This window comes from Artemia franciscana, chromosome 13 (genome assembly GCF_032884065.1).
Source record: "Artemia franciscana chromosome 13, ASM3288406v1, whole genome shotgun sequence".
NCBI classification, from domain to species: domain Eukaryota; kingdom Metazoa; phylum Arthropoda; class Branchiopoda; order Anostraca; family Artemiidae; genus Artemia; species Artemia franciscana.
The window spans coordinates 12,432,545-12,447,500 of NC_088875.1; the positions used below are offsets into that span (position 1 = coordinate 12,432,545).

Genomic DNA, 14,956 nt, shown 5'->3' on the forward strand with positions numbered 1-14,956 from the left:
AACAACCTAGCACCTAATATATGCCTTTTCATACTAAAATCGAATGCAGTTCAGTCCATGGACCTACAACAGCCAAAAAAAGCAAAAATCATAAATAAATTGGCAAACATCTACCTGCCCAATCACATGCTTATTTAAGCAAGATTGGATCTTGCTTTACTCCTAGCAAAGCTAAACATTGATACGCAGTCATATGTAAACTAAAGCAACAAAGCAGCACATCTAAATACTTCAGTGGAATGTAAGATCACTTTTTGAAAATAACTTAAATGAACTAATATCTTTTACCGATAATATTTCCATTGATATAGCTTGCCTTCAGGAAACCCATTTGACTAAAACTAACAAATTAAGTCTCCAGGATATACTATCCTGAGAAAGGATAGGTCATCAGAGAGAAAAGAAGGGAGTGCAGCTTTAATAATAAGTAATAATATCGAATTTGTGGCATCAACTTTCCAGATTTTTTTTAAAATGATGTTGATATAACTGGAATTAATGTTTGGCTGAATAATATCAAAAATTATATAATCAGCTTTTGTAACCTAATGGCCAAACTACAGATACCATGGGTTTCTTCAGTTATATAAGTAATTCTAATATGCTAAAAAACATAATTATTTGTGGAGATTTTAATGCCCACAGCCTTTTTTTGGGGGGGGGATAAGCCAGCAAAAAAAGCTGCTAAGTTTATTAAAAGTTTAATATCAAATAATACTGAATTACTAGTTGCTACCCCTCCAAACCTAAATAAATATTTTAACCCCAAAAGTGGCAAATTTTCCACAATTGACCTACAATTTCATTACCGTCGATATTTTTCTGATAGCTTTCTAAATGTGTTGTAATTTTGAAGAATTAGACAAAATATTTATGAATAGAAAAAGGTCGATGTTGGTATTTCCTGAACAATTGTTTTGGGTCATGAAACTATTGTAAATAGATGCATTTTGACTCTTTGAACATCTTTTCTCTTTTGCAAAACTACCTCAAACTCACCATTGTGGATCTATTATATATTTGCACATTGGGGGGGGGGAGGAAGCATAGCATATATTAAATACAGCAATGGTTAGTTTACCAGTTCAAAATAGGGATGATACCTTTTTATTGACAGTGAATAGATATAAAATTATTTAACTGGATATTTCGAACACATATACAGTGTTCATCATCAGCAGTAAAACTAAAAGACATGAATAAAAATAAACAAAATATATACCTAATAAACTAATTACATATAGTTTATTGCTCTTATTTTTTTTAAATGCAACAGCGGAGGCTAATCTCTTTGACCTTTTCGGTTCCGGTTCATTAGAATTATCTGACATATTACGTGGACAGAGGTCATAGCTCTTAGTTGAGGTGATATTTACTTTATTTGACCTCAGTAAATTATCATAAATTGAGTTTAATCCAAATTCACCTGTATCTATGTTTATGGAAATATTATTGAAGAGAATCTTTTTAATTTCGATTATTTTCCTGAAAATTTGCCTCAAACCTTGGTCCCTAGAAATCAAAGAAACATTTTCAAACAAAATAAAATGATTTGGAAAATTAAAGATATGTTCCGAGACGGCCGACGTGAAATCTTCAGGTTTGGTATTTTGCTTTAAAGACGATGAAGTAGAATTATGATGTTGTAGCAATCTCGTTTTTAAATTCTGGTTAGTACGTCCCACATAAGAGCTTCCACAAGTACATGGGATTTTATAAACCCCACTTTGTTGCTCTACGGAAGTCCGATCCTTTCCAGAATTTAAAAAACTAGCCAATGTATTACTACCTCTTAAAGCTACCTTTAAACCATTATTTTGTAAAATTCTTTTAAGTTTTTCACTCAAACCTGGAACATATGGTAGAGAACAAAAAATATCTTTCTTTTCTGTTGTTTCCAGAATATCGTCAGAACATTCCAGGAATTTTTTCCTTCTTTTTGAAAAAGTGGTCAATTAACCAACCCTGATAATGGTTACTTATTAAAATCTCTTTTAACAGCAATAATTCCTCCTCAATGAATTTTGGAGAACAAATTATAAAAATGCGTTCAGTTAAAGATATGATTAAACCAATTTTTACTTGGCGAGCATGACCGGAGAAAAACGACAAAAATCTGTTATTGTTAGTAGGTTTTCTGTAAATCTTAAAATCCAGACTATTTTCATTTTTTAAAAGAAGGACATCCAGAAAAGGAAGTTTATTATCCTCTTCTAATTCTATTGTAAATTTTAAATCCCCTCCCCAAAAATTAAGATGTTCTAAAAAACTTTATAATTCCTCCACCCCATAATTCCATACTGAAATTATGTCATCCATATATCTCCCCCAAAATTTATGTTTTAAAAAGTATGAATCTAACGCTATTGTTTCAATGTTTTCTACAAAACAATTTGCTAATAAAGGTCTTAAAGGGGCCCCCATGGGTAAACCATTTACTTGTTCGAAAAACCCCCTCTGAATTGAAAAAAAATAAGAGAACATGTTGCACAACCTAACTAAATTCATAATTACACCGACTTCCAAAACTGTTTCACCACTAATTAAGTCCAAATTTCTTAGTATCTTTCTCTCAAGAAGAATTTCTGCGGGTTTTACATCAATACTCGTATACATTGACACTATGTCGAAACTTGAAATTATAGAATTTGAAGAAATCTCAACTTCTTTTAATTTTTCACTAGTTCTGACGAATTCTTAATGTAAGAAATTTGTGTAGACATGAGTGGTTTACATAATGACACTAGCCACTTACTCAGAGCACTTGTTGGTGACTTGTTACTCGCAACAATTGGTCGTAATGGCAGATTTGGCTTATGTATCTTTGGAAGTCCATATAATTTAGGGCACAAAGAACCTCTTGGTAAGAATTTGTCGAAAAGTTGAGGTGTAATCTTCCCTTCTTCCTTCAAACTCTTTAACTCGTTCTTAAACTTCTTTGTGTATGAGTCCGTCGGGTCAAAAGAAAGTTTTTTGTACGTTTTTCATGTTTCAGTAAAGCGTTTAATTTTGAATCGTAGTCCTTGGTGTCCATTACCACTAAAGTGTTACCCTTGTCTGCTTTTGTAATAATAATAGATTCATCCCTTCTTAAATTATTAAGAATCTTTATGTCTTTGATAGAATTGTTAGGGATTTCTGGTTTTAAAGCAAACTCTGACAGGGTTTTAACTGTAGAAGCTCTTACTAGGCTAACATCTTTGATTAGGATGGGGTTTCTATGTAAAGATGTTTCTATTGAAGAGATAATTTCTTCTACTGGGACTTTATTAGTTTTAAAACAAAATTTTGGACCTTTTTCTAATACGGACTTTTCTTGTAACGTTAAGGTCCTTGATGAAAAATTAATTACACCTGGTCCAAGAGTTGACGGAGGTATTACGGCTTTATTTTCAGATAATTTTGAAAACTTTTTAAGTAATCTTTCTCTGGAAAGGTGAAAGTCATGATTGAAATGATTTCTTGCTGTTTGTTGAATAAAACAAAAATCACTTGCACTCACCTTTTTTGATATCATATTTTCCAGGAAAAGTTTATCTTTCACTAATAAAGCTCTTTTTCTCCTTTTATCTTTAATCAGATGATTTAAAGTCTTGAATTGCAGACCTCGTTCGAACTTTTTTCCTTTAAAAGTGCCTAAATGTAGATTGAATTTTATTGAAGGTGGCAAAATCCTTTTTTTCTTACATTGATGAAGAAAATCTTGTTGATTTATAACATTTGCTTGTCTCTTATGGGTGTTAATATATTTAGACACCTCCTTGGTCACATTATCCCCATATACTCGACGTAGATAACTTCGAAAACCACACTGCCTTTCCATGACGAAAGTAAAACAGTTCAAAATAGGGATGATACCTTTTTATTTACAGTGAATAGATATAAAATTATTTAACTGGATATTTCGAACACATATACAGTGTTCATCATCAGCAGTAAAACTAAAAGACATGAATAAAAATAAACAAAATATATACCTAATAAACTAATTACATATAGTTTATTACTCTTATTTTTTTTCAATGCAACAGCGGAGGCTAATCTCTTTGACCTTTTCGGTTCCAGTTCATTAGAATTATCTGACATATTACGTGGACAGAGGTCATAGCTCTTAGGTGAGGTGATATTTATTTTATTTGACCCCAGTAAATTATCATAAATTGAGTTTAATCCAAATTCACCTGTATCTCTGTTTATGGAAATATTCTTGAAGAGAATCTTTTTAATTTCGATTATTTCCCTGAAAATTTGCCTCAAACCCTGGTCCCTAGAAATCAAAGAAACATTTTCAAACAAAATAAAATGATTTGGAAAATTAAAGATATGTTCCGAGAGGGCCGACGTGAAATCTTCAGGTTTGGTATTTTGCTCTAAAGACGATGTAGTAGAATTTTGATGTATATGCTATGCTTTACCCCCACCCCCATAATGTGCAAATATATAGCCCAAATTTGTTTCTAAACTATTAGAGATTCGAGATTTCAAATATCCGATCAACGAAAACGGAAATGATTGCAATTCTATATGTGTAAATACAAGAATATTTGGGCCGGAATAACTCCATAACGGTGAGTTTGCGGTAGTTTTGCAAGAGAGAAAAGATGTTCAAAAAGTCAAAATGCATCTATTAACAATAGTTTCATGACCCAAAACAATTGTTCAGGAAATACCAACATTGACCTAGAAAAATAGTCGTTTTCCCCGTGATGTTAGTGTTTCGATCTCTTGGTGAACAAGAGATGAGCAGCTCGTTTTTTTCACTGCTGGTCTACCTACTTAATAACCCAAGACCACTTTTAGCTATATGCTTATTTTCCTCTTCCTTAACGCGAACAAAACACGAATTTATTGGTAAGTCAGTTTTTGCCAAACGCCTTAGATGGCTACACTCATAACATATTGCATGTCTTTTTGGGCAGAATATGCTTGGTGCCAGGATACTGAGATGCATGTGTTTGAAGATAAAGCCCAATTGAATAGCCAATCATCATTCTCTAGATTCTCATTGGCTGTCAAAATAGCCAAGCGCATGCACATTCTGCACACGGAATGTCAATTACGCAAGAAAGTATATTATGGTACAAAAAAAAAAATCCCAATGACGCTGCTAAGGCAAAACAAAGGTAAAAGGGATTACCGTTTTGGTATTGTCTATTACCAGGATTAGCATTTTTCCGTTTTATAATTTAGCGCCCAATGCAAAATTTTCAGAAAAAGAAACTTAATTAAATCCACGTGTGATTTGAAGTAATATCGTAGTTGTGCTTGATTTCGGTACCCGAAATGTGAAACCATAAATATTCGCGTGACGGTCAAATGGTCAGACTGTACAACAAGACCATGGAGTGGTATCCTTCAAGTCATGCGAAAAACTTAAAACTTAAGCTATTATGATCAATTAGGGCAAGTCGGACTGAGAAATCGAGTAAACTAGCCGTGAACAGAGTGTATATGGCAACACAGCTGACTTATTCTGACTTACAAGATGCTTGGTTTTGATTCAAGATTTTTTTTCTTTTTTTGTATCTTGAAAACCTGACAAACAATTCTTTCAGAAAGAAAAAAATCGTATTCTTTTTCTACCTTTTCGTTTTGCTGTAAATTTAAAAAATTGCATGTAAATAAAGATTGCATGTTCATTGATACTGCTGTTAGTAGTTCATCGCTATTAATGTCGTTATTAATTAATTTAACTAATAAGGTTTAAACTCCTATCTCCTGTAGGTTTTTCAAGGATAGGCACTGGCTGTTCACTGAATTTCCTGAATTGAGGTCATCTTCTCCAGGAAACCTAACCAATGACAAGGCGCAATTATATCCTGGCTCAGAATCAGATTTTCGCATATTTGAAGTTGGCTGCGGCGTCGGCAACACTGTATTTCCTCTTTTAGATTCATTGAAAAATACCAGTACATTTGTGTATGCTTGTGATTTTTCAGACGTTGCTGTGAATCTTGTAAAAGAACATAAGGAATATGATCAGGAAAGGTGAGATCCTCTTTTTTCCAGTTTTGTTCAGATTTACACTTGAAGATTACAGATTAGAGTGGGGTAAACACCCAACTTATTTGAAGATTTTTTCAAGAATTACCAACAATTTGAAATGTTTGTGTTTGAAAAAATTTGAAATTTACCAGTAGATGTAATTTCGTTAAAAAGTAAGGACGAGGGATTTGAAAGACTGTCAGTAAAGACTTTAATTAGTTCAATTGGAATATCAAGCAGACAAGTGCTACACTTTTTATGTTCTTAATTCTTGTCTCCGCGTCTAAGGGCGAAACTAAGGGAGCTTGAGTGAGTTCAAATCATAAGGAGTGTCCAAAGTAAGGGAGAGGAAGGCTTTGTTCAGATCATTGGCTGAATCTTGAAGGCGAAAATCAGTATTGAAGAAAATCACTAAATCAACCCAAAACTCGCTAAAATCTAGTGAATTTCTTCCCCGGTGGCAACCCTTCCTGTTGTATACTGTGCGCGTCTCTTTGTATAAAAGCCACTTATTTTTGCCATTTATGTTTGTTGTGCATGTCAATGATGCTTTAATACTACCACAGCACAGCTCAACATCAATTTAGTACAACAACATTCAAACTTTCCTGCTATTTGGTTGAAAACCGAGAGTTCAAATTATAAGCAGTGTCTAAAGTGAGGGGCAGGAAGGCTTTGTTTAGATCATTGGATGAATCTTGAAAACGAAAATCAATACTTTCGTTTGAAAACACAGGTTCGTGTGAACAGATTACTTTTGTCTAGCCCTCGCCCTTGTGAAATTGGCCCATGTTGGACCCAAATTTAAGCTGTCATAATCATCAATGTCTCCAGGAATGTCTCATTTACCATTATACTATGGCAACTATAATCATCAATATTGCGGGTTGTACAGCCTGTGATCAGGGTTGCCACCCTTAGTGATTTATCACTGTTTATAGTGATTTTTATATTTCCTAAAAATAACTAAATCAGCACATAAATAACTAGTATATTGAAGAAAATCACTAAATCAACCAAAAACTAACTAAAATCTAGTGAATTCTTTCCCCGGTGGCAACTCTTCCTGTGATAGACTGTGCGCGTCTCTTTGTGTAAAAGCCACTTATTTTTACCATTTATAGTTGTTGTGCATGTCAATGATGCTTTAATACTACCACAGCACAGCCCAACATCAATTTAGTACAACAACATTCAAACTTTCCTGCTATCTGGTTGAAAACCGGGAGTTCAAATTATAAGGAGTGTCTAAAGTGAGGGGGAGGAAGGCTTTGTTCAGATCATTGGCTGAATCTTGACAACGAAAATCAATACTTTCGTTTGAAAACACAGGTTCGTGTGAACAGATTACTTTTGTCTAGTCCTTGCCCTTGTGAAATTGGCCCATGTTGGACCCAAATATAAGATGTCATAATCATCAATGTCTCCAGGAATGTCTCATTACCATTATACTATGGCAACTATGATCATCAATATTGCGGGTTGTGTAGCCTGTGATCAGGGTTGCCACCCCTAGCGATTTATCAATGTTTATAGTGATTTTTATATTGCCTAAAAAATAACTAAATCAGGACATAAATAACTAGTATATTGACGAAAATCACTGAAACAACCAAAAAATCACTAAAATCTAGCGAAATTTTTTCACCGGTGGCAACCCTGCCTGTGATAGACGTTGCGCAACCCTTTGTATGAAAGCTATTTATTTTTAACATTTACGGTTGTTGTGCCTGTCAATGATGCTTTAATACTGCCACAGCACAGCTCAACATCAATTTAATGCAACAACATTCAAAGTTTTCTGCTATTTGATTGAAAACCGAGAGTTTAAATTATAAGGACTGTCTAAATTGAGGGGGAGGAAGGCTTTGTTCAGATCATTGGCTGAATCTAAGCGCTCTTCTTGAAGACAAAAATAAATATTTAGTTTTTGTTATGGTATTCTTTTCATTCTATTATACCATTGTTTTGGCTTAGTTGAAAGCAAATTCTTGCGTACTTATAATTGGAAGAAGCTGGTACACGTATTTCTTTTTTAATATGTTTACGCAGTGAGTTAGCTTTGGACGTTTTATCATGCTTAAGTAGGTTTTCTTTAATCCTAATTTATTTTTCAATTGACTTATGTTGTACGGTTTGTCATTAGAAAATGTTTTTAATTTTTTCTCAGGGAAGGAGTCTGTTTATCTTGTTTACTCATGTTTTGAAAGCTAGAGACTTTATCATTGAAGTCATTGTCCCCCACAACGAGAATTTAATTTTAGATTATTTGCACTATTAGAAAATACCAGCAACCGGGAATTCAAAAAAGGAAAAAGTGGGCGCTACTATCCAGTTGCTGGTAAAATCGCTGTCTCCTTGCAATGTTGTTAACCCGTCGAAACTTTTTAAATGATATATCTCAAGAAAGAGCTCAAAACTGACAGTATAAACTTCCAAACCTGGTTGATACTATAAAGCTATATGTCGCTTTTCATAATCATACTGCAATACGTGGAGGCAACTAAAAATAACAAAAGAAACGAAGTTCAAACTATCAGAAGATGTTGTGGGGACATTGGAAGAGGTTCTCATTGAAAGCGGTGAAGAGGGCAGATGTGAAATATCTTAGAAAATTCCAAGTGTATTAAGCTGAAACTTTCAAGAAATTGTGAGGAGGACGTTGAACAAAATCAAAATACACTTTGTGCATCAAGGTTGTCAAAAAAGCGTATTTGCAATATCTCAGAACGGCTAAGGGTATTAAGTTGAATTTTTTGCGGAATGTGGGGTGGAGATTTAAATTAAATAAAAAAAAATACCATGTTTATCAAAGGTGTAAAAATGGCATAACGACAATACCTTAGGAGTGGCTAAGCGTGTTAAGTTAAAACCTTTCAGGGAAATTTTAGAGCATGTTGAACTAAATCAAAAGACGCTAAGTGCATCATGGCTGTCAAATTGGCATATATGGAGGGCATTAAGTTGAAAATGTATTGTATTAAGTTTAAACTTTTAGGAATGTTGAAGAAGATGTGTAATTAAGTCTAAAGAAACTATACCCAACCAGGTTGTCAAAAACGAGGTATATGCAACATTTTAGGATCTGCCAAAGTGCTAAATTAAAAATTCCTGGCAGCGTTGAATCGAAAATTCAACTAAATCGAAAATGTTTGTGTATCCAGGTTGTCAAAAAGACGTATTCGCTATTTTTTTCAGATGCGGGTAAGGGTATAAATTAACGGTATAAAAGACCCTACTGAAATTGTGAGGGAATATTGAACGGAAGATCAGTTAGATTTAATTTTATATTGGGTGGGGGACCCACGGGAGTTTATCAAGGACAGGATATTTTAGAAAAAAAGTAGTTTTATTGATTCTTCGTGTGCATTGTTTCTTTTCTGTGGTAATTTCGTTAAGATTTGAGGCCGAGAAGATGTTTCAATTAAAGTTTAAGATAAAGGAATTTCAACCGGAGACAAATCTGGTCACAGTGATTATTTTTAAACAATAAACTCATATCACCAATCCAAAAAATACCCCCCCCCCAAAAAAAAAAAAAAGACAAAAAAATCCAAAGGGCAAAGGAGTAATACATGACTCCACCCGCACAAATAAACTGCAGACCCCATCAGGAGATATCAACTCATCAGAGAATCAGGAAAAAAATTGTTAGCAAGAAAATTTCTAACATACTTTTTGAAGATACCAGAGGAGTGGCAGCCCCGTGGAGACTCTGGGAGATTGTTCCAAATTATGTTACAAGCTATCAGAGGTTTAAAGTCAGACCGTATTGACGGAGTATAAGGTGGGATTTGACATCCAAATAATGGAAAAGTATGAAACATAAATCTGAACTAGGCTGTAGAGATGTTAGCCTTAAACTTATTATATAAATAAATTTATTGAAATCAACATTGTTGAAAACTCGTCACTGGAGATTTAGAACCCCCCCCCCCCCCCCCACACACACACACCATGATAAACAAGGGTAATAGCATTTTTGCGCAGGTAGCACTGACGTTTCTATCTTTTTTTTTCTGTATACTTTTTTTCTGTATTTTTTTTTTTTTTTTTTAGAAGGGATCTCGTCAAAATGACTATTAAGGAACTTATTATATGTCTTATGGTAGAAATTTCATATGCGTTTTTTCTATTAAATCCTTCCTCAACGCCCCGCTCTTTATGCTAAAGTTTAACTCTTTCTCAAAACTCTGCTTTTTAAAATAATAGAAAAACTTTAGCGTAAAGAGCGGGGCGTTGAGGAAGGAACAACCTTTTTCATATACGGAGTAATTTCTGTTCGTTTTAAGTTTTAGTCGAAAAAACTTGTTTTTTTTTATTTAATTTATGAACGTTTTTAAATTAATGCATGTTTTGATTTTGGCTTTCCACAGATGAATATTAAAACACAATTTGCATATTGACTTTTTTAAAGGGTGGGGGAGGAGGCCTAGTTGCCCTCCAATTCTTTGGCTACTTAAAAAGGCTACTAGAACTTTTATTTTTTTCTAACGGTTTTATTAGTAATATCTATAGGCCTACGTAACTTACGAATTAACTTACGTAACGAACTTCAATATTCTACGTATATGAGGGGGTTCGCCTCCTCTTCAATACCTCGCTCTTTACACTAAATGTTAAATTTTGTCCCAATGCTTTAAGAATGACCAATGAATCACAAAGGCCGTAGAATAAATAGTTGCAATTACTAAAAAAACTTTAGGGTAAAGAGCGAGGTATTTAGGAGGAGATGAACCTCCTCATATGCGTAATAATTTCTGTTCATTTTAATTTTAATGCTGCTCCTTACTTTTTCATTGTTTTTATGGAACTTGGTATCTACCAAGTAACATATATCGATCGCAAATTCTGTTGGTCGGTCGGTCTGTCTGTCTGTAAGATAAGATAGGAGATAAGATATTTATTTCTAAAAGATCACTATCACAAGCCCTCAAAGGGCCGAATTAAGACTTCGGAGTCGACTAACAAAGCAAACAAAGCAAAAAAAAAACACTAATAACAATGAATAATCAAATTATGAGTAAAAAAAAATCAGTCAAACTAAACTTGAACAAATACAAGTCAGAAAAAAAGGGAAGGGGACAAAAAAATCAAGTAATACAGAAAAGAACAAGAAATAAAGATATATATCTACAAATTAAAAGGGGCACTCAAAAAAGTAAAAAAAAAACTCAGACAAAAAAGAACGAAGCATAACATACACGAAAAACACATATGAATTAAAAGGGAAACTAAAACAAAACAGCGGGGGGGGGGGGGGCAAGCAAATTAGTGCTACGACCCAAAGCACCTCATATGAAAAAAAAACAAAGAAAAGGGGGAGAAACTAGTTGGCTATTTTATTTATTTTTTCTGTGATGAAGGGGACAAAGGTTTTTTCATATCTGGAAGTAACGCAGCGAATGGGGGGGGGGGTAAAACTGGGATAGGCTCAGAAACAGCTCGAGGCTGTCGTAATCTGGATGGTGAGTGACACTCCGGGAAAATACTTGCCGTCCGAGGGTTCGTTATTGCATATTTTTGAGAAACGGAGGCACAACGATGACCTCCTTCGCTCAAGGGTTTCCAAACTAGCTTTTTTTAGGAACAGAGAGTAAGGCACCTTGCCTTCTTTGAAAATTATTCGCAAGGCTCTTTTTTGGATTGACTCAATTTTGTCTGATTCTTCACGGGAGATGCCAAGGTGCCAAACTGGACAGGCAATATTCAAGATGCGGGCGGACAAAAGACGTGTACAACCTTAAGGAGTGAGATGGAGGGACGCTATATTTATTTAGGAGCTTAAGGAGGGCGATAGACGCATTAGCTTTATGGATGATATCTTTAACGTGGATATCCCACTTAAAATTTGAAGAAATTGTGACTCTAAGTAATTTAACCGAGGACGCATAAATTTCAGGAGGGATAGGATTAAGAAAACGGCGAGGATTTGAGGAAACAAATCGGCATTATCGGACTTAGATGGGTTTACTGTCATATCTAGGTCCAAAGCCCCACTTCCAATTTCATTGAGGATACTCATATGGTTGCTTATTAAATTTCTGAAGCAACTTTCAACAATCGTTAGGTCATCAACAAATTTCCATAGGTCAGGAACTTCCTTCGCGAGGCTTTTAATCATTACTGAAAATAGGAGGGGGCCTAGGAGAGTTCCTTGGGGTATGCCATTGTAGATAGTGAGAGGATTTGAGTAATGGTTCTGGTATTTAACCACCTGCGATCTATTTGTTAAAAAGGAGGCAACCAATTTTACCTGTAAGGGATCGATATTGAACTCGCTTTCTAGTTTCTCAATTAAAATATTATGGTTAACAAGGTCAAAGGCTTTCTGAAGGTCAATGGAAATTAAGTTTAAGCCAGGAATTAGGCTTTTCGAGGATTTTCCAGATGTGGTCAATAAGAGAAACGAGGTAGTGGGAAGTAGAAGTTGATTTAAGGTTTCCGTATTGCTTCAGGTCAGTAAGAGGTAGGATTTTTTCCTGTAGTAAATCTGCAAGGAATCCTTCATACAATTTTGAAAAAATAGGAGTAAGAGTAATAGGTCGAACGCCTTCAAAGCCAGGCTTTCCACTTTTCCTTTTCAAAGGGGTAATGAAATCCTGTTTCCAAATTGTTGGAATTTGCCCAGACTTAGTAATTGCGTTAAAATGGACAGATAAGGGCTTAGACTAGAAGTCACCGAAGGCTCTAATAAGAGGAAACGGAATATCTAAAGGAAATTCTGTCGGTCTGTCTGTCTGTCTGTCCCGGTTTTGCTTCTTTAGGCACTTCAAGGTAAGCTAAGACGATGAAATTTGGCAGGCGTATCAGGAACCAGACCAGATTAAATTAGAAATAGTCGTTTCACCGATTCTACCATCTGAGGGGGGGTCGGGGACGGTTAAATCGGAAAAATTAGAAAAAATGAGGTATTTTTAACTTACGAACAGGTGATCGGATCTTAATGAAATTTGATGTTTGGAAGGATATCGTGTCTCAGAGCTATTATTTGAAATCCTGACCGGATCTGGTGACATTGGGAGGAGCTGGGGGGGACCTAAAATCTTGGAAAACGCTTAGAGTGGAGGGATCGGGATGAAACTTGGTGGGAAAAATAAGCACAAGCCCTAGATACGTGATAGACATAACCGGAACGGATCCGCTCTCTTTGGGGGAGCTGGGGGGGGGGGGGGGGGGGTTATTTCTGAAAAATAAAAAAATGAGGTATTTTTAACTTACGAACGAGTGATCGGATCTCAATGAAATTTGATATTTAGAAGGATATCGTGGCTCAGAGCTCTTATTTTAAACCCGGCCGGATCTGGTAACATTGGGGGGGAGTTGGGAGGGGGAAACCTAAAACTTGGAAAACACTTAGAGTGGAGGGATCGGGATGAAACTTGGTGGGAAAAATAAACACAAGTCCTAGATACATGATCGACATAAACGGAACGGATCCGCTCTCTTTGGGGTAGTTGGGGGGGGGGGGGTTATTTCTGAAAAATAAGAAAAAATGAGGTATTTTTAACTTACGAACGAGCGATCGGATCTCAATGAAATTTGATATTTAGAAGGATATCGTGGCTCAGAGCTCTTATTTTAAACCCGACCGGATCTGGTAACATTGGGGGGGGGGGATTTGGGAGGGGGAAACCTAGAACTTGAAAAACACTTAGAGTGGAGGGATCTCCAGTGGAGGGAGTGGAATTAGAAAAATCAGGTATTTTTAACTTACGAAGGAGTGATCGTATAATGAAATTTGATGTTTGGAAGGATATCGTGTCTCAAAGCTCTTATTTTAAATTCCGACCGGATCTGGTGATTGGGGGAGTCGGGGGGGAACCTAAAATGTTGGAAAACCCTTAGAGTGGAGGGATCAGAATAGAACTTGGTGGAGAAAATAAGCACAAGTCCTAGACACGAGATTAGTATAACTGGAACGGATCCACTCTTTTTGGGGGAGCTGGGTGTTAATTCTGAAAAACTAGAAATAATGAGGTATTTATAACTTACGAAGGAGTGATCGGACCTTAATGAAATTTCATATTTAAAAGGACCTCATTTCTCAGATCTCTCATTTTAAATCCCGACCGGATCCAGTGTCATTGGGAGGGGGACCGGAAATCTTGGAAAACACTTAAAGCGGAGAGATCAGGATGAAACGTGGTGGGAAGAATAAGCACAAGTCCAAGGTACGTGACTGACATAACCGGATCCGCTCTCTTTGGTGGAGGTGGAGGGGGGGGGGGGTAACACAGAAAAATTAGAAAAAAAGAGGTATTTGTAACTTGTGAACGGGTAATCAGATCTTGATGAAATTTAACATTTCGAACGGTCTTGTGCTTTGGAGATCTTGTTTTAAATACCGACCAGATTTGGTGACGTTGGGGGGAGTTGGAGGGGAAAACCGGAATTCTTGGATAACGTGAAAATTGAGGTATCTTTATCTTACGGATTGGTGATCGGATCTTAATTAAACTAGATATATAGAAAGATCTTATGTCTCAGATGCTCCATTTTCAATTCGAATCTGATCCGGGGACATAGGGGGTTGAAGGGGGGAAACAGAAATATTGGAAACTGGAAATCTTGGAAAACGCTTAGAGTGGAAAGATCGGGATGAAACTTGACGGAAGAATAAGCACAAGTTATAGATACTTGATTGACATAACTGGAACGGACCCGTTCTCTCTGGGGGACCTGGGGGGGGGGATGTGAATTTTGAAAAATTAGAAAAATTTAGGTATTTTTAACTTAAGACCGGATCCGCTCTCTTTGGTGGAGGTGGAGGGGGGGGGGGGGTTAACACGGAAAAATTAGAAAAAATGAGGTATTTGTAACTTACGAACGGGTAAATCAGATCTTAATGAAATTTAACATTTAGAACGGTCTTTTGCTTTAGAGCTCTTGTTTTAAATACCGACCAGATTTGGTGAATTTTTTCAGGCTCGTAACTTTTGATGGGTAAGACTAAACTTGATGAATCTTA

The 14,956-nt window shown here is 35.7% G+C and overlaps 1 protein-coding gene across 3 annotated transcripts in view; it reads left to right on the plus strand.

Moving 5' to 3' along the window:
- LOC136034531 (tRNA N(3)-methylcytidine methyltransferase METTL2-like) overlaps nucleotides 1-14,956 on the plus strand; it is a 40,763-nt gene that overhangs the window by 16,235 nt on the left and 9,572 nt on the right. For all 3 annotated transcript variants that reach the window (XM_065715761.1, XM_065715759.1, XM_065715760.1), the window contains exon 4: nucleotides 5,725-5,988. In XM_065715761.1, coding sequence (XP_065571833.1) covers nucleotides 5,725-5,988 — 264 coding nt within the window. The remainder of the gene's footprint in view (nucleotides 1-5,724; nucleotides 5,989-14,956) is intronic.